Source organism: Centruroides sculpturatus, unplaced genomic scaffold, assembly GCF_000671375.1.
Source record: "Centruroides sculpturatus isolate CEXI.00-Female unplaced genomic scaffold, Cexi_2.0 scaffold34, whole genome shotgun sequence".
NCBI classification, from domain to species: Eukaryota; Metazoa; Arthropoda; class Arachnida; order Scorpiones; family Buthidae; genus Centruroides; species Centruroides sculpturatus.
Genome location: NW_019384328.1, coordinates 219,149 through 239,875, shown reverse-complemented (window position 1 = coordinate 239,875; position 20,727 = coordinate 219,149). Strand labels below are relative to the sequence as shown.

The 20,727-nt window shown below is 26.0% G+C and overlaps 1 protein-coding gene across 1 annotated transcript in view; it reads left to right on the top strand.

The window, feature by feature from the left end:
• The window catches only part of LOC111628767 (importin-11-like), an 87,179-nt gene that overhangs the window by 22,685 nt on the left and 43,767 nt on the right, over window positions 1-20,727 (top strand). Inside the window, exons 2-9 of the mRNA XM_023372613.1 lie at window positions 1,711-1,811; window positions 5,339-5,411; window positions 8,139-8,342; window positions 10,145-10,271; window positions 11,847-11,954; window positions 12,048-12,118; window positions 15,576-15,675; window positions 19,752-19,847. Of these exons, the coding sequence (XP_023228381.1) occupies window positions 1,711-1,811; window positions 5,339-5,411; window positions 8,139-8,342; window positions 10,145-10,271; window positions 11,847-11,954; window positions 12,048-12,118; window positions 15,576-15,675; window positions 19,752-19,847 (880 nt within the window). The remainder of the gene's footprint in view (window positions 1-1,710; window positions 1,812-5,338; window positions 5,412-8,138; window positions 8,343-10,144; window positions 10,272-11,846; window positions 11,955-12,047; window positions 12,119-15,575; window positions 15,676-19,751; window positions 19,848-20,727) is intronic.

The window sequence follows — 20,727 nt, the reverse complement described above, 5'->3', positions numbered from 1 at the left end:
ATCAGCAAATGAAAATTTCTTCTTGGGACAGTCAAATGTTAGTGGCACAACTTTACAAACTCATCCATCAAAGTTAGTAATAAAGAACTGAATGTCAATCAGGGCTGTAAGGTGTCTTTCTGACAAACCTGTACAGATTTCTTAGATGAAAGGAAAGATTGTTCAATCAAATGGATCAATCTATTTGTGAACTTCAATCCAAGCAATTTTTATTTATATATTATATATATGATTATTTCTCACAATCAAGTGTAATATAAATGACAAAAGCTTTCTTTACATCTGTTTAATTCTTTTTTTTCATTTGCCAAGATGCGTTTCGGGTCTATGCCCCTCTTCTGTTTGCTACGATCGTAAGACCTAATTGATTTACAATATGACATTTAAAGTATAACAATTGTATAACAAAGAACGTACCTTTTTACATTTACGTGTTATATGTTTAATTTTTCAAAAATATATAAATGTGGCTTTTGCCTTTAAAATACTAAAATAGTTATAAAAGCTTGGGTTCTTAAACTGCACTTAGCTCTCATTTCACAGTTTACCAAGCTATCACCATTCTACTCTCAAACCCATTTATAAACTTGGAAAACGTAATAATCTCTAAAATTTATCTAATTTATTAAAATATTTAAAAAAAACATTTTCTAAAAAACCAAAAAGGTTTCTATTTATAATACCTATAAAATATTTTAACTTAATTCTATAAGTTTTAATTAGTAGATTTCATTTATACTGAATACGAATAAATTTTAATATTTTTACATTTAGTCATGTATTTACAAGTTATATTTATATTTCATTAAATTATTGATGCAATTATTACATATACACTTATTTTTTAGCATTTTATAATATTTGGAGCCAGTTTTCATTTATTTTGACACTAAAATTTGTATTAATATTATTCTCAATTTTGAGGATTTCTACACATTCTTTAAATTTCATACTATATGTATTTTTTCTCTTTTTAAAATTTTAACATTTTCTCTGTCTATATTGCAATCATTCAGTGTACAATGATCGTAAAACATAGAATTAGCTCTTTGATACTTTAAATCTGCTATATGCTCTTTTAGTCTGACTTTCATTTGTTTTTTAGTTTCTCTATGTAGTATTGAGTATTTTCACAAGTACACAGGATTGAATATACAATGTTATTTATCTAATTTATTTCTTGTTTCTTCAAGCAGTCAACAAAGAACTTTTTCTTTGTTGACTGATTTCTTCTTATTGTTAAATGTAATTTATCATACATGGGAGCTAATTTAACATTAATCTGGCTTAATTCCTTGTCAATTTCCTCATATAGTCCTCTGATGTACGGAAACGCAATGTATCTGACAGTTGATTTTTGGCGTTCTACTGATTTTCCTGATTGTTTAACTATATTTATTTTTTTCCCATTTTTTTAATCAATCGATTTGGGTATCCATGTAACAAATTTTTTTTTTTAGATCACATATCTTTATTTATATCATTATATTTACTTGTCCTACTTTGTATTTTATGGTATTTGATATTAAATACATTTTCTTTAATATATAAAGGGATGTTAGATTTATAACTAACATCCCTTTATAACTAACATCTTACAAAAAAACTATAACAATTCTATAAGCATTTTACATTAATTAATTATTTTTATTTGATTTACAATAGTTTAACTTTTATATAAATTATTTATTGAATTACTTTTTTTTGCAGACAATATTTTCCAATTATTCAATTGATATCAATGTGAGATGGTTAGCTGTGTTGTATTTTAAAAATGGTGTTGATAGGTATTGGAGAAAAACTGCACCTAAGTAAGTATTGATGATTGAAATATTTAAAAACCATTAGGCTATTAATAATTAAATAATAAATTACTTTGCATATATCATTATATATATATCAGGGTGATTTAAAAGTTCCCGGACACTGACAACACTTTTGCAAAAACGATCTTTAGCACTGGCACAATATTGCTGTGAATGCAAACAAGTTGGTACTTGTGACATCATCAAAGCATGTACTATCATTTTATAGAGCTGTGCAATCATTTCATTGGTGAATATAGATTTCCACAAGAAAGAATGACTGACAAAAAGCTCATCATTTGATGCATCTTGCTTCATTACTGGAAACAAAAGTTCAGTGCAAGGGTGGCAGCAGAGAAAATTTGTGAGATTGAAGGCCTAGACCTGATGAGTAAGACAACTACAGCTGAATTATTCTGCTGTTTCAACTCTGGGAAAACCAACCTCATAGACTAGTGTGGATGACCATCAACCATTGATGATGAAGCACTGTTCCAAGCTGTTCAACAGGAGCCAGGTAGCAGAACTTGTTGACTGTCTGCTGGACATTTGAAACACCTTGTTTTCACAGCAGAAGACTGAGAAGTATTACATGAACCGACAGAGCTGCAAGCACAAAGGAAGATACAAGTTTGCATCACATGTAGCAAAATCCAAGAGACAGGTTCTGGTGCGGGATTGTAATAGGAGATGAAAAAAATGGATCTTTTTCAGAAATCCTAACAGAGGAAACCAGTGGCTCTGACCAGGTAAAGTGCCAGCACAAGTAGTTCAACAAGGACAGTTCAAATAAAAAAATTATGCTGTGCATTTTGAGGAATTTGGATATTCTAGTACATTGGAAGCTGGATCTTAATAGCTGGGCTGTGGATGGCAACGTTTATGTTGAGCAACTGGAATGGATGTTTTAAGTCCTGCATTCTCGCTATCTAGCATTGTTTAATCAAAAGCATACACTGCTTCACCACAATAATCTCTGGCACAGCATTCCAGAGTGATTCAAGAAAAATTAGAGGTGCTGGAGAGGATCAAATTTTTGCCTAACCTTGCTCCATCAGATTTTCACCTCTTCTGGTTATTGACATATTTTCTATGAGCACATTTCTTTAATACCGTGCATGGTGTTGAAAATGGGGTTTATGAGTTTTGGCATTGAAAGCAACCAAATGAATCCACCAACTTGCAGAAAGATGGGTCAACACCATAGCTAACAATCACATTTATTATTTCAAGGAATGATCATGTCTTTGTGTTTTAATATCAGTAAAGTTTTGTATCTTGTGTCTGGGAGCTTTTCATCAATCTGATATAAATTATTTTATATGTATAGAATGTGAATCAATTTACTTTCCTGTAGGTCTTATCATTATCTACAACTGTTAATTCTGGAGAGGTTCACTTGTTTTTTGTTTACGGTCATATATGAGTAACTAGCAAAAGGTCAAAAAAAAAAAAGTTTGAACTTTCTAGATGAGGGTTGCTTTTTGTTTAACTAGCAAGCAGAAAAAATCTTGTCATACATATAAATATAAAGCAGTTCATTAACTCATTATTGATTTATCATAGGTTTTTATGAGAATTTGATTAATTTGTTCTGGAGACCCCAAAAAATAAAAAATAAATACTTTCTTACTACATTTATTTATATGTAATAATAAAAAAATATATATATATACACAGTCTTGCATTTTTATTAGTCATGTTTTTCCCATTTGTTGTTAAAGAATCTGTCTAATGTCAATTGTTTTTCTCTCTTCTTCAGAATTTTTCAGAAGTAATTAATACCATTGTAATTGTAGAGATCCCTAAGCTTATTAACCTCAACCTGGTTTGGATGCCATTCTAAGACCGTTGTTCTGACATCCTCCCGCTTCTTCAAAAGATGTTTAATAGCAGATATTGGCATTAATCCTCTTTTTCAGAAGAAAACATATCTTGCCAAGTTTCTTGGTGTTCTTCATTCAAGAGCTCTTGGCATTCTTCTGTCGTCAGATCAGTTTCAGGTTCCATTATGAGCTCTTCAATGTTCTTTATTTCTCAGATGTGATTTTTATTACTCTTAAGCTGCTTGAGTCTTCTTGATTGTACAGTATCTTTCTTAGATAAGATTGAACTGTGGCCTACTGTAGATCTGTTTAAGTCATACTACCCAGCAACATCAGATATCTGCCTACTCTCTACCTATGCTATTATACTCTCACCTTTCGAAAATAAAAACCCTCTCTCATTAATACTATAAAAGAATTGTTTCTGTCAGAAAAATAAAAGGCCGGAATTAAAGGGAGAGTTTCAAAATTTGGAGGAATTCTCTCCAATCAGTATGTACCGGGTTGAGCATCAATGTCGACATCTCCCGCGCTCCAAAAAGTTTCAAATTGTTGCCTGAAGACAAGGGAAGACCAATTGGTATTTGTTATTTTACATTGCTTCTTCTTGTGTTTGTTCTGTGTGGTGTTCGTTATCCAAACATGTGTTCATTGTCTGAACATAAAAATCTTTTGTGAAAGTGTTCGTTATATGATTTGTTCGTTAACCGATTATCCACTGTACTTCAAAGTGAAGGAATTGGATTCCTAAGAGAGAGTAATTATCATTTCATTTCCAAATTCTTTTTCCTTTTATTTTCTTTCTAATTTTCTTACATAAATTCTCATTGGTATTTTTGAATTATAAAATACGTATATTGTTTCATAAATTAATCAGAATCTTGTGTATTTTATTCTTTAGCATTAAAACATAACTTTGAATTTCTGTGAGATAAATTCCTTTTTTTTTTCTCTTAAACTCTTTCTACTTCTGTCAGGTTTAAGTATTAAAATATTTTTAAACTGACTGAAAGATAAGCTTATATTGTATAGGATTTTTAGAATTAAATATAATATAAATTTAACTAAATTTTAATTTTCTATAGATTACCACACAAACTTGATCTAGTTCTTTCAAAATCAGGTCCAAAAATTAATTGTATTTCTATTAATTTGCTTTCTTTTTAAAATTTGAAAAGAATACTTATCAGTGATCTGTGTTTGAAAGTATTTATAGAAAAATTAGCTTAGCTTTTTTGTTGCTTTAAAATTTTAAGTTATGTAATGATATATTAAATTTATGATATTTGTGGTCATTAAATACAATTTATGTGATTTTTTTTAATAGAAATAATTAGCAGTCATTTATCTAATTATTAACAGAAATGTTGCAATGACTTGTTATTATTTTTTATATAAGAAGCAAATTTCTGTTAAATTTTTTATATTTTTATATATCATTTTAGTAAAAGCATTTTTGAAATATTTTCTGTCAAAACCTTAAATTTATCATGGATTTTAAAAAACTTACAATGCTGCTTTAAAAAAAATGCAATTAATCCTTTACAAAATTTTAAATTAGTAATTGCTTCATGTTGATATGAATGTTGTGTTGTTTCTGAGATTATTATTTATATACAAAAAATATATAAAATTTAATTATAGAAGGAAATTTTAAATCATATTCTTAATATAAAATTGCAAATTAATTTTATTATTATTTTACAGTGCAATTTCAGAAGATGAAAAACATATTTTAAGGCAAAAATTAATTTCAAATTTTACAGAACCTTTCAATAAGGTAAGTTATTTTTTCAGTTTTTTTCAAAACACTTCTTAGTTTTATATTAATATTTATATGGATCTTAGTGTGATTTAAAAAATAACAATGATTGTTTTAGGATTATTAGTTTATTATTAAACTAGCTGTTACCCGCAACTTTGCCTGCACAGATTTTGCAAGCAAACCCCATTTATATTCAGTATTTCAATAACCATAGTAATTGTTATATAACACCTACCACTGACAATGATGAGAATTGCTGAGAATCAAATAAACTATTTTCAATTTGATCAATTTTCTGGAACATTTACAGTCATTCTATAATCGAACCAATATGCAATAACAAATTTGAATTTAAAATGGTTCGAACATTTGGTTAAAGAATCGAAATATATAAAAATATTTATAACAATGTCTGAAATGTTATCAATTTAATATACCTATACTCAATGAAAACTAAACGTAGTTGAAAACAAAACATCGCATCCCTTCTTAGTGTGCATTCTCATGGTGTACCCTACTAAAATGTAGTTAAAAACAAAAAAATTGCATCTAAAATATTACAGTAGAAGCTATTCTTCAGGTTAAGCCTTAATCCTCTCCCTCTCTCCCCATGAGGGAAATTTCCAAAGATTCCTTCTTAGTGTGCATTTTCATGGTGTACCCTAACTGTGTACAAAATTTCACGTCTTTAGGTTCAGCAGTTTGCTCTGGCGATGATGAATCAATCAGTCAGGACAAGTAATTTTATATATTTAGATTATTATAAAATCCAGTTTTTAAATTATTTCTTTTCATATCTTTAGGATTGCTAAGGAATTTCAAAACCTGTTATTACAGTAAATGTTTGAATTTATGAAATATCTTTAAGGAAGATTGGTTCGGATCTGAAATATGAACATCAGGAAGATATATTGATAGTTATTCTTTTCATTGCTCCAGCTAGAGCTCTTTTCTAGACATAAATAATAAAATAACTTATATAGATCTAACATTTTGTTTTTATTTGGCAATAATAAAAATGTATTAATTAATAAATAATTTATCATATTGTTTGTCTGTTACAAACTTCAACAACAGCTAACATAATTCCAGCAATTTAAGTTATTGTATTGTGAAAAAATAATGATTAAATTAAAGCATTGATTATTACTGACAACAATAACTTACATTAATTCTGTGTTATCAGCCACATGTTGAGACTGTTAACACTATAACTTCTTCATGCACACCAGGGTGTGTATATAATACAAATGTTTTCTGAACACCTTCTGTCCTTCCTCAGGTAAAACGGCTGGATTCCTTATTCTAAAACACCGTTAATTTGCAACTTTTCAACTTTGCAGAAACAAATGGAAAATGTTTGTTTCTTCAAAGTTGTTTATTGTATTTCTTCACACTGGTTAGAGGCTCGAGTAAGTAGGTTTTATTTATTTACTATAAGCACTAAAAACAAACCATAAAAAGGCTTATTTAACTGGAAATAACAATAAACAAATTCTGATTACAGTAAGTGACATTTTTATAATGCATGTTTTGGACCTGTTAATTTTGATAACATTATCCGTAATTACAATAAGGAGAGTCTACTGTATAATCAATGTATTGGAAATGTAATATTTTAATTGAAAGTTAACATATAAAATTTTTTAGATTTTTTTTGGTCATGTTTTATATATAATTTGATCACTTTCTAGAAGTATTAATTAGGATTTATGTGAAATATTTTATCAGTTTTATAATAAAAAAAGAAAAAAAGCATTTATAAACATACAATAGATATTCTTAAAATAAGTTGTTTATACAATGCAATCTGAAGTCTGAATTATATTCCAAATAAGTTTTCAAAGCTATTTCTAAATAAACCAAATAAAATTAATTTCTGATTAATATTTTATAAGTTGATGACAGTGATTTAATCAAAAATAGTATAATTATAGTTCAAAAATTCTGGCATATTTATATTTACATTTAATTACATATAATTAATTAAAATTTTTTAAAACATAGATTTGTTACCATGGTGCACACTCAATTTATACATTAAAAATTCAGGCAATAGAAAAAGAAGAAACATGTTTAACTTCAATTCATGCTCTTATATATAGTGTCTAAAATTGTTATGTAAAGATATTTTAAAGGACACCTGTTATTCTGAAATATATAAATGCATAATTATCAGCATTTATTTATATAATTTGCAATTTTATTAGGTATTATTTTTCTTTTTTATGTTATTTTGTTCTGTTAAATTGTTTTAACAGAACAATTAATAATGTATTAGAATAATTTGGAAATGAAAGATTTCATATTAATGTTTCAAAATTATATATATATAAGAATATTGAATATAATTTTATTTATTTATTTATTAATGCAGGCAATGTCACTAAGACAAATAATTGTCAGCCCAATACAACAAACATGTCCCTTTAAAATATATACCAAAATACAAAAAAAAATGTGTACAAAAACATAAAATAAGAATAACAAATATAACAGTAATAATTTAAATAATGGTGAATACTATATTAAAGATAATACTGATAAGTCCTCATCTTATTTTTACTTGTAAACTAGAAATTACTAGATTTTGTAATAATTGTAATATAATAGATCATTTTAATAATTAACTAGAAATCTAAAAATTTTATCTGCATATCTTTTATATGTAATTTTTTTCCAATAATTTTGAAAATGTTTTATTTTTGGAATTTAAATTATTTTTATTATTTTAATTTTCAGCTTGCTATTCAATTAGCTGTACTTATATCAAAAATTGCTAGATTTGATTGCCCAAGGGAATGGCCACAACTTGTCCCAACTCTTCTTGAAGCTTTACGTACGTCAGATGATCTGCAACAACAGAGAGCACTTTTGACACTACATCATGTTACAAAAGCATTATGCTCTAAACGCCTTGCTGGAGATAGGCGATTATTTCAGGAGGTTTGTGTTGTTTGTTGCATTATATAACATTTCCCTATAAAATTTTCAATTATTTGCATATGGTTAAAATTTAAAATATTTGATTTAAAAATTTTTAATAGTTTAGTTATATTACCAGAAGTTCTCTCTTTAATTTAGTTTTTATTTAAAAAAAAATTATTTTGTTCATACAATTTATATTTTGTGTGAGAAACTTTAAAGAGTAACTTCAGGACAATTTAAAGATGATTAAATCTAACATGTTTTCATTACTTTTATTATAAGTTATTACAGAAATTGCTACAGAAATTGCTTACTTATTATAAGTTGTCAAATGTAGTCAAGTTTATATCTTTAATTTTGATCAAATACAATTAAGTTTTTATTAAAAATGATAGAATCAAATCAAATAAGATTTTGTATTTTCTTGCTTGAAATTAGATATACTTATTTGGCATGAGCACTCATTGAGTATCATAGAAATAGTGTCCAATGAGTGCTTTCACAATAAAATTAGCTAGATTAGTGTTACATGAATGCACAGATGTATTTCTTCATCCATAGTTATCATTCCAGAAAAGATGACATTTTTTCAGATAAAATTAGCATCTGAGTAAACATGGATGATGCCTACAACTTTATCACTTTTTATTGATAACTACTAGAGATTTTATCAAGATCAAATTATGATTAATCTTGAGTTTGGATATCTCAGTTTTGTACTTTGATGGATTTTTCCATTTGAATGCCATATTTTTTATTCATATCTTAAATTTTGACTCTTGCTCTCTCATTCTATTTTTCCTTTGCTTTTTTTAATTATCTGTTTTTTAGATAACTTACAGCTGTTTTATCATGTAAACCTGCAACAAATGAAAAGAAAGAAAATGTACAGTACAGTAAGGTATAACCTTATTGTATTCAAAATAGATCAACAATCAACAATAATAATAATACAGTAGTATAGTTTAGCATTAAGATTATCATGATTAAAACTATTGAAAATGAAACTGTTTTTATTGTCATGTTTTCCTTTTATATTTTTCCAAAAATGAAAGTAAAACCTCCCTAATTCAAAGCTCCAAGAGTCAGGAAAATGCTTGGAGTTACAGACAATTCAAGTTAGAGAACAATACAGTAAAAAATGCATATTCTGAATAGATTTGTATTTTTATCTTTCTTGTATTACATAAAGAATCTTTGATAGTTTTTTGTTTGGTTTTAAACAGTCCAAGTAACACCTTTCAGCAAAATGTTCAATGTAACTAATGGAATTGAACAGTTTTGGAGGTACAGTACATCTTGTTGAGATAAAGCAAGAGGGCCTCTTGTTTTGGACTGGAACATTGTCTGAAAATTTTATGGAAATCTGATAATTAGGATCACTTTGGATAGAATAAATGTTAAAATTCTGGTCAGGGAAGTAGAAAGTAACATATATCAGTATTGGGGGATCATGAAAAACTTCAACTTGGAGAAAATTTGAGTTAAGAAATTCAAGTTGTAGAAGTTAAATCCCTTTGCTATTCCATTGATACCTATTGAGTGCTTCATTTTCTTTGAGTTACAGATGTTTGAGTTAGAGAGGTTTTACTGTATATTATATTGCAAAAGATGAAATTTATTGATTCTAAATGGGTAAAAACATATTAAATTAGTTTCAGATTTATTTATTGCTATTAATTTCTGAAATTACCATTTATTTAGTTATTTAGTTTTAGAAATTGAATGTTGATTTAAATGTTTATATATATTTAATTCTAAAAAAGTTGCATTTGTTTAAAATTATACAAAATAAAATTTTAAAATTGTTTTTTTTCCAGCTCACAACTAATATTTTTAGTTACATACTCCAATTATGGAACACTCATTCTCAGACATTTCTACAATCAACTATGCAAAAGCAAGATAACGTCATTAGTTTAGAAAAATCATTGTTTTCATTAAAAGGTAAAAATAATGATTGCTTTAATATTTTACTAATTAATTTTTATTAAAAACAGTAAAGTCTGTAAATAATGAACATTATTAACAATAAATAAATTTGAATTTAAGTAATTTGTAATAAGAAATTAATATTAGCTATTTGTGAACATTATTTTGTTATTGTATACTTTTTTACAAATAATTTACAGTAACTAAACAAAAGATTGTTGACATGAAAACAATAAAAGAAATGATTTTCTTTAAACATGAAAAAATTTGAATTAACATATAAAAATATTATCTCTCTAAATAATGTTCATTATTTAGATCTCTAAATAATGTTCATTATTTAGAGACTTATAACATTTGTAAGTTGTTGTTATTTTTTTATTGTTGTTTGTCGTTATCATTATCAATTTGATTTGGAGTAACAATACACGATATTTGTATATTATACGTTTTTGGATTAAGGTATTGCTTAATTTTATTTCTTTTCATGAATCAGTGCTGTCCAAGATATTCAGATTTAAACATGTAATGATAAATAAAATCATTTAATTTTTACAAAATTAAAAGTATTATTACTGTATATTGCTGTAGTTTTATATCTTGGGTCCATGACATCCATTTGATTCTTTCTGTGACAATTATTTAAAATACAGTTTATCTTAAACACAGCCACAACATTGTTAATCAGTTGTCAAATAGTAAATAAGTAGTAATGACTTGAAACTATATGAGGTCATTCACAAGCCATGTGGGATAAGTTGCCAAATATCACCAAAAATTAATAAAAACAAAATGAGAGATTTTGATTAAAAATTTGGTTTTTATTTATTTTTATTATTATTATTTTTCTTATCTTGATATTCTTTTGTATGTATAGTTGTCTGAAGACAAATTGATGAAAAGGTTTCTAAATAAGTATGTATTGTATAAGTATGTATGTCAGTTACTGAAAATAGCAGTCTTAAATCCTTAAGTCTGTTTATTTTGATATTATTGTTAAAGATTATTTGGCAAATTAATTCTTGATTTTGTAAGTAGAATTGTGTGGTTGGTAAAACTGTATTAGATAGATAATTTTATAAAATTTGTGTGACATTTGCATACTTTTTTATACTTGAAACTGAAATTTTTATCCAACAATGAATTATGTGCAGGTGACAAGAGAAAATGTATTTGTAATTTTAATGCACAGTGTGGAAAATTCCTATTGTTTTATCAATACTAATGGAAAAAAGATCCTTGCCAACATATTTTCCTAAAAGTTTGAAAATTTCCTATGTACTACTGGAAAATTTCCACTATAATATACTATGATGGAGAATCATAGTATATTACGGTGATATTAAATTAATGCCAATGATAAAATACAACAGATTTTTTTGCTGTTTAATGTTTTTTCTCTATCACAGTTCACGTGATATTAAAATTATACTTTATGAACATGTGATTAAATCAATGAATAAATTAACAATAAACAATCACTAGGCTAAATATATTTTTATTTGTGTGATCCAATATGTAGTAAATGCATATTATAATACATTTATTAAAAAACTTAAATTAATAAAATAAATTTTATCTATATTTTAGTTTTAAGAATGCTTGTTGTACATGGTTTTAAAGAACCTCATCGAGTAGAAGAAGCCGTTCAGTTTATAACTATTGTCTTCCAGCATATTAAGCCTTTCCTTGAGTGCCGTAAGTGAATGTTTTAAAAATTTAATATTACATTTCTATAAATTAAATTTTAATCAAGCAATGCATGTTTTAAAAATTTTCAATGATTTACAGGGAAAACTCTACAACATAATGACAATCTCAGGGAATTATGTGAAAAATATTTAATTTTATTGACAAAAGTTGTAAGTATATTGAATTTTAAAATGTATGAATGAAATAAAACATTATACTAGGAGTACAATAGAAGTTTGTTAAACCAGCACTTAAAGGACCATGAATGAATGACAGATTATCTTTGCTTTATTTGTAAATTTGAAACTGTGTCTTCCTGTTTTCTCTATTTCTTCAGCATTAATGAAGTGCAATAAATCAGACTAGGCAGTTTTTTCATTTTTTATTTACTATTTTTTTGGTTGATATGCATTTCGGTTATCAATACCCTCCTCAGTCAACTTTTATTTTGTTGTCTATAGTTTTAGATATCAATGAATTTTTGCAATAGTAGAATCAAGATTAAGAGATGATAATGAAGAAGTACAGAAAAAGAACAAAAATTGTAAGGGTATAACTTAAAAACACCTTTTTAAAGAAGGTGTGTTTTAATAATACAAACTTTTAATCCAACAAACCATAAAAGTCAAATGAAGAGAATAAAGCCAACAACCATACATGCACCCATTTTAAGAAATTATGTTCTAGTATTGCAAAAATTCATTGATATCTAAAACTATAGACAACAAAATAAAAGTTGACTGAGGAGGGGTATTGATAACCTGAAATACATATCAATCAAAAAAAGAATAAATAAAGAATGAAAAAACTGCTTAGTGTCTGATTTATTGCACTTCATGGTGCTGAGGAAATAGATTATTTTTGTTTTTTTTTGCAAAATTTGATAAGTTATATGAAATTTGAACATTGCAGACATTGCTGTAAATTTTGTACCAGTGCTACTTATGCTTCCAATTTGTGTATGCATATTATTTTATCAGTCTGAAGATAATACAGGGCATGACTGTACTGTGTTAAGAATAATTGAAAAAAACCTATAACACAAAATCAATATTCACAATGATTTGCATGTGTATATACAATAAAAATTATTTTTCAGACATGTACTGTACACAAATGATTCACAAAAGCTATCTGTGCTCTGAGTTTGCGAAATCTGTTTTTAGGTGCACTATCCTAACATTAACCTGTGGGAAAGAAAATAAAAGCATTGGTGAAAGTGTCTGACCTGACACAAAGTGCTGTAATAAAATGAATTGTTTCTCTCCATCTGATGGTTGTCCTTTCAACTTGTACTAATATACAACCACACCTACTTTTGCATTTACTTCTGCTTAAGATGTTTAGTGCATTACATATACAAACAAATTCCAATTTGTGGAAAATTATTACTATATGCAGGACAATTTGGCATTATTGGCTATTTTTCAGTGTGTACTGGATTACTGGACATTCTGAATTATCAAATGATGAATTAACAAACTTCTATTGTAATTATAATAATTTTGAACAAATTTTAGTTTCAATAAAAAATGTACTAACTTTTAATGATATGATCGTATGTTGATACTTAACTAAAAGTTAAAAAATAATAATATTTTTGTTTTGGATTAATAAACAGGCTTATTATACTCCTAAAGTATAATTGGGAGTATAATAAGCCTGTTCATTAATCCTAAGTAACTATGTTTTTGTAATTAAATAAGCAGCTATGTTTAACAAAATTGACTAATTCAGGAAGAATATGACTGAAGTTTTACTGATATTTTGTGCAATGTATTGGATTAAAGAAAAGGTCTTTTTTTTTTCTATAATAAAATATGCAGTTATTGACTTGTTAAGGAGACTCAGATCAGTTTAATGTTATAATAGACATTATCTGTAAGAAAATTTCAGACTACAGATATAGAGTTTAAGTCAAAAAGTTATAATAACTATATTATAGAGAAACACCAAATAATAATTCTTTATCCTTGCTGTTTTTTAAATTTACAATCTCTCTTAACATTTATTTACGTGTTTATTTCCATTATTTTGTTTATAATATACATTAAATTTGAAAGCATCTTATTATAAATAACTTTTAAAAAAATTTAAAATTTCACTGCTTTTAAATTTTTCTAATTTATATGAATAGAATATTTAGAGTTTAATAATTATTATAGAATAATTAAATCTTTTTAATATACTGTAATTTTTCTAATAATATGATAATTATATATATTTTTTTTAATTAAAACATAAATTATAATTAATTAATTATCTCAAACTACCAATTTGTAGAGATATAAAAGGCTTATCAAACTGTATTGGAGTGTTAGAAATTTGAGATTACATCAATGATCTTGACATACCATCTCAATTTTCTAATGTTCCAATACAACCTTTTATTTCTCCACAAATTGGTAGTTTGAGATGAGTAAGTAATTCATTGGAGGCAAAAAACTTATAACTGTATAAATTATAATTGTTTAATTTGCAATATAATTAAATTTTGTTCACTTTCATTCAGTTAAAAAAACTATTAATTAGTTTATAGAGATTAGATGTATTAGAAAATTTATCTTAATCAAATAAAAATAAAATTTGAATTTTGTTGTTAGATTAAAATGATTATTTGTAAACATATTATTTTCTTTTTTTTTACTTTAAATACTTAGAAATACAAAAATATTGCTAATTATATAAAAATAAATTTATCTATGAAATAATTTAGAATTTTAGAATATTTTACAACAAAATTAATACATATTTGTTAAGGCAATCTTGGCTTATTTTATTCCATTTGTTAGAAATAATATAATTAAACAAATCCTATAACAATAACACTAAATGTGGTGGACAATAGATGCAACATCATAATCAAATGTGGCAGATGAAAGGAAAAAGTATGCTAACAACTTGTATTGATATCTGCTACTAAATAGTGATTTTTACTCATTTTTCACAGTTGTATTATATTGAATCATATTGTCTCGTGGTAGAACCATAATAACTTTTTTAAAATTCTTTCCGCCCTGTGGGTGATAAGAGAGCCTTTTTAGCAAGCCCATTATTTATTTGGCCAGGTTCACAATGAGGTAGATGGGTGATAAGGGACAAGACCCAACAGATCAAAAGGTCTCTCCTCTAAAATACTCTTCTGGGTTTTTCTACCTTTGTTTGTCTGTCCTTCTGGGTTTGTCTGGATTTGATCCAGAGTATTAGAGTGGTAGGATAACACTTTAACTGCTCAGCCATTCAGCATATAATTAATGCACATTGAAAAAATTGAATATGAATAGTTTAAATGTATAATTTTGAACCCTTTACTTTTCAAAAATATTTTTAATAAACAATATTATATCTGTAATGCAAATTATGTATAGTAGTATAGTGTGAATAATTCACTGAACTAAGACTTAAACCAGTGAAAGTATAGAATTTTAATTTACTAATGGAAAATAATTTTGTAGATTAAATTACAAAACAATAATGTTTTGTATTTATTATATTATGTCTTTACTTTTCATTAAATATGGTGCCAAATTTTAAAGATTTTCAGTGTATTTATATTATTATGGAATAATTTAAGTTAAAATTTATTTATTATTTGTATTGATGTTCAAATCTTTTACATATTTACAGCTCCATGATCTTTTGGAACTGCATCCATTTTCTTACGTGAATTTTATTAGACCATCTTTGGAATGTTGTGTATCTCTGTGCTTTACAGCAGAGGGAAATGGTAAATATATTTTTCAAATATTTATAAACATTTATAAACATAATAAATAAACTATTCAATTATTGCATGTGAACATTTGCAAAAACTAATGTGATATCAGTCAGAGCCAAGGGGGTGATCCCTAATGACCACTTAATCAGCATGGGTTGGTAAAACATGATCTCTGTCTGTTGGATGGCTAGGAGGGCTATTAGTGGAGTGGGGCGGTTGCGAGTCAGTATAGGAGGAATAACGACAGGTATCCAGGTTAACAAATACAAACAAAGTTTAATCTAAAGAACTAAAATTTATGTTACAAAAGTTACAAAAATATACAACTAAATGACACTTGTAAATGTGTTGCTTTGTGAGGTGTGGTTCAGGTTTCCTAAAACCTAATATCGAACATGGAGAGAGAGTTTACAAATTTGCTACTTTGAATACCTCTGAGAACGATGATGTTGAGATGCTGGTTGAGGTTCCATTCTAATAAGGCAATTTGAGTTGTCATCTTCTATGGGACAGTCTGCTTTGGGACAGTCTGCTTTAAGCTATTCTGGATATGATGGGATGGAAATCTTCTAAGGGAACTGGGTGGCTGGAGTTTGCTGGTTTATGGCTGTCCAGGCTGGTCAACCCGAGTTGAGTTCTCGTCTCCCTTTTATCGAAAAACTCATTAGGTGATTGGATGTTTGTCAACGCATCTGCAGGAGCTGTCATGACCATATTTGGTTTGAGACTTATACAGTTCCTTCTATTTACTTGACTTTCTTCTCCTTTAAGAATAAGCTGTTTAATTTAACACTTGATTGTTATAATTCTTGACAGGTTGTTGAATGTATGGGTGATATTTAATCTGTTTCCTGTGCAAAGTTTTCTTTATGATTGCAATGGAGAAATAGACTTACGAATTTTCCAAAATTTGCATAAAATTGGACCTACGATCCTCAGACTAAACAGTTGGAATTTGAATCCAGTACAATATAGTCAAGAGTTTGGCTATTCAATTAAATATTTTATTAAAGATTAAATTGTTTCTTAATTTTTATCATCATTTTTCAACGAAATTTTAGATTTCTTAATTTTTAATGCATATTTTCATTTACCAATGGTAGTAAACTAACTAATATTCATGAGGTAGAGAAAAATGGATGAGGATTATACTATTAACATATTCTCTAGGATAGAAGAAATACTTTAAAAAAATTAAAAGAATATCTTCATAATTGTTGATATAAAGGACAAATTATGATGATCTTTCAATTTCTTTAGAGTAGAGCTATATTTCTGAATATTTCTTCTATCCTAAGGCATATTTTTAATATTTATGAAGTTATATTAACAGTAATAACGAACAAGTAAAAATTATCAATTTTATGTTTATTTTACTTAATTATTATCTAAGAAAAACTAATATTTTTACTTGATCATGTCTTAAATATTTGAAATATATCATAACAGTGAAAACAGAATTTTTTTTTCATCTGTGAGGTATAAACTAATAATGATATCAAATGAAATATATCTTGAAGCTATAATTGTAATTGTAAAATTTTATTTATATTTATGCCACTTAATGAGCCTGATATTCTCTATAATTTTAATTCTTCTATTTAATAGAAATGACACAAAGAAAATGCAACAGTTTCTTATTACTAGCCATTATACTATTGTAGACTCATTTTTCTTAGTATATGGTAATGGTTTCTCACTAAATTCATTTGATTTTCATAAAATTATATTTAAATTATTCATTCTTTTAATGTTACAAGTAAATAAATTTTGTGCAATCATTATAATTAAAATATTTTATCAGATATATTGTCCATCATCATAATTTTTTGTGATATTAGTAAATAACTACTTTGATTTTGTCTTCCTATTTGATTCTTAGAATTTTTACTAGTGAAGCAGTTAATTTTTAAGAATTATTTACATAAGAATGAATTTATAATACAATTTAATTTCAAATTAAATTTTATTTTTTTTTTATAAATTGTATTTACAACAGCTTATTAAATAAATCAATTAATTTTTGATTATTGTTAAAATCTGTATCTATATTGTTAATGTGTTTATACGAATGCATTTTTCACATTTTTTATAGAATATATTAATTGTGAATTAAAATAAAAGACATTAATATACATAATTTATTTTTTCAGATTATTACCTAAAAATATATTATTATATGAGAGAAATATTACATATATTTTTTACTAAAAGGGAAAGAATGATATGCAACAAATAAAAATATTATATTGATTTTTTTCTTACATTTAAATTACAAATGCTGTTACACATCATTGTACAAAAATGTAATACAACAATTAAAACTTCAATGATTACAAAAAGTTATTCTATCAGTACATTGTAAATACATGTTTATTTTATAACTATGAATAATTTTAAAAATTATATGTACAGTACTTATAATATAAATATGTATTTTTCTGCAGAAAAGTTTTATTGTTTTATTCTGTAAATCTATTTCTAAAAAATTGTATTTTTTTTTTTTCTTCTAAATTTAAGAATTATTTATATAATAATAATGTTAAAAATAAAAAATTGATATATTAATTTAGGGTACATTAATCTTAAAATATTTTAAACATGGTTATATATATTTCCCATTGCATTGCTTTATAAATAACTGTATTTTTACAGAATGTAGAAAATTGAAATTATTATTGTTACTTAATGGGTTCCAGAAAAAATTTACACAAAACATTTTGAGTTCTATACTATAATTTTTAACGGGGCTGCATGTGCTTTCAATTGAAAGCATGTGGAATACTTAGAACATTCAAGAATCTTTTCCTGCATTCAGTTTTCTGCTTATTTCAGAATGGTAACAAAAGATTATGATTTATGCTTAAGTGTATACAACTTTCACACATTAAATAAAATGCAATATTAAGAAAAAAGTTTACTATAAACTAATTTGCAGATGAAGGAATTTCAAAATGGACTATATATTGCATTCTCCAATGTTTTGAAAGAGAAGTGGATTACCACCAGTAAAGAAAGAGTCTGGTGGAAAGGCAAAATGTCTAACAAAAGCCAAGTTGGAAGGAATTAAAGAGGATTTTTGAAGACTGCAACAATGTTTCAATTCAATCTCTAGTTGACTCCAAGAGGCTTTGAAACAAAAACACATATTAAATATCAAAAGAAGTGGGTAATTTTGGACAGAATGGACATGCAAAGATCACTTGGCAAAGATGAAGTGCAGAAGTTATTGCAAAAATTCTCTGAAAATTTGGATGAGGAATTTTACACTACCCTCTCACACTCAACGATCAATAGTAACAGTGGAGTTTATGTCAGTGATCTCTCCTCTATAGTTGCAAATATAAAGTTTTTCAAGAAAAAGAAATTTGAAGGCAAAATTTTGGTTTTGAATGCAATGGGACTGAAAGGACTGAGTCAAGTGCTAATTAGAAAATCAAGTTTTACTATTAGTGTCCAATGATATTTAATGTATATGATGTTGCCCAATTCCTTATATTTGAAAGAATTATTCTGAAGCAAAATATGGCTTCTGGTCAGATTGAGAAAATTTTCACTATGCCAAAATCATACTGGATTAATTGCAACAAGAAAACATTACCTTTGTCAAAAAGGAGGACAACCCTGCAAATGTGTCAGAAATTAGGCCAGTGGAGTATTTGGGCAATTCTCAAAACAGCTGTTTATGAAAAGGGTGAAAGGGAAAAACACAATCAGATGATAATTGCATAAAGTACTGTTTGAAAGATGTGAACTAAAGTCTTGTACAGGAACTTGCACTGCAAACCTAGTTGAATTGATTAGTTTGACAAGGAGAAGTGCAGAATTACAAAAGTAAAAATGTTTAGCTTTTCATCATCTTTCAAATAACTGTTTAGTTCATAGAGTTTTCTATTTTTATAGGTAAAAACTACATTAACAAACTTGTGCAGATTTTTTTCTATGCACCATTAACATTACATAAACATTTAAGGACTTTTTGTTATATAAAATTTTATACTTTCTTTGATAAGATTTTCATGTTATGATAGTGTACAAGGTTAATAGTTTTTTTAACTTAATTTTATATTTTATTTTTGTATTAGGTTATCTTTTTGAGAGATTTATTGTACAGTGCCTCAACTTGATAAAAGCAATTTTATTATGTGCAGAATATAAACCTGCAAAAGTGCCAGAAGGTAATTTCTTTTAACAAGAAATTCTTTTATTAAATTTAGTTTTCATGAAACATTATTTACATTAAAAACTGTATTTTTGCTCTTAAATATATAAATATTGACTTAAATGAATAATTTTCAGTAAATGAACATTACATTCAGTTTTTTTTATTTATTGACATACTTAATTGAAATGAACTGTATAATTTAAAATTAATTATTTATTATACGATCACAAAAAACTGTGTGAACAAAAGTTTAAAATATAGCTTTTGAAAAAATTCACTTAAATCAACATGTTCTAATGTATTCAGAGTTATTAACAGTAAAAACGTATATCTAATTTTGATTGCTCACTTTTAAAATTAATTACCTAAAAAGAAAAAAACAAAACATTAATCATCTATGAATTATGCATAATATATTATCAAATGCAAAATTTGATAAATCCATTCAGAATATTGATAAATTTATAATAAATCATAAAATAAATAAGTTATAAATTGATGGTAATTTATCATGTTTAATGATGAGACACTACTTATTGATTACTTTAACACACTTTAAGTTGATTGATGATTCACATTCATGGAACAAATAAAATATTAATGCAAATCATTGTTCATACTTTGTGTAATAATTGAAAATAGCTTGATGGAAAATCAATTTTCTGATTCATATAATTTTTTAGGATAATTTTTTTTCTTCAACATTATTGTTATAAGAATATTCAAAAATACAATTTAAAAAATAAAAAAATAAAACTACTTTCTATAATAATAATTTCCTGTTATAAAATAAATTGTTAAATAAGTAATTATAATTTATTATTATTATTATTATTATTATTATTAGATACATTACATTAATAAATCTTATTAATTACATTACATTAATAAGATTT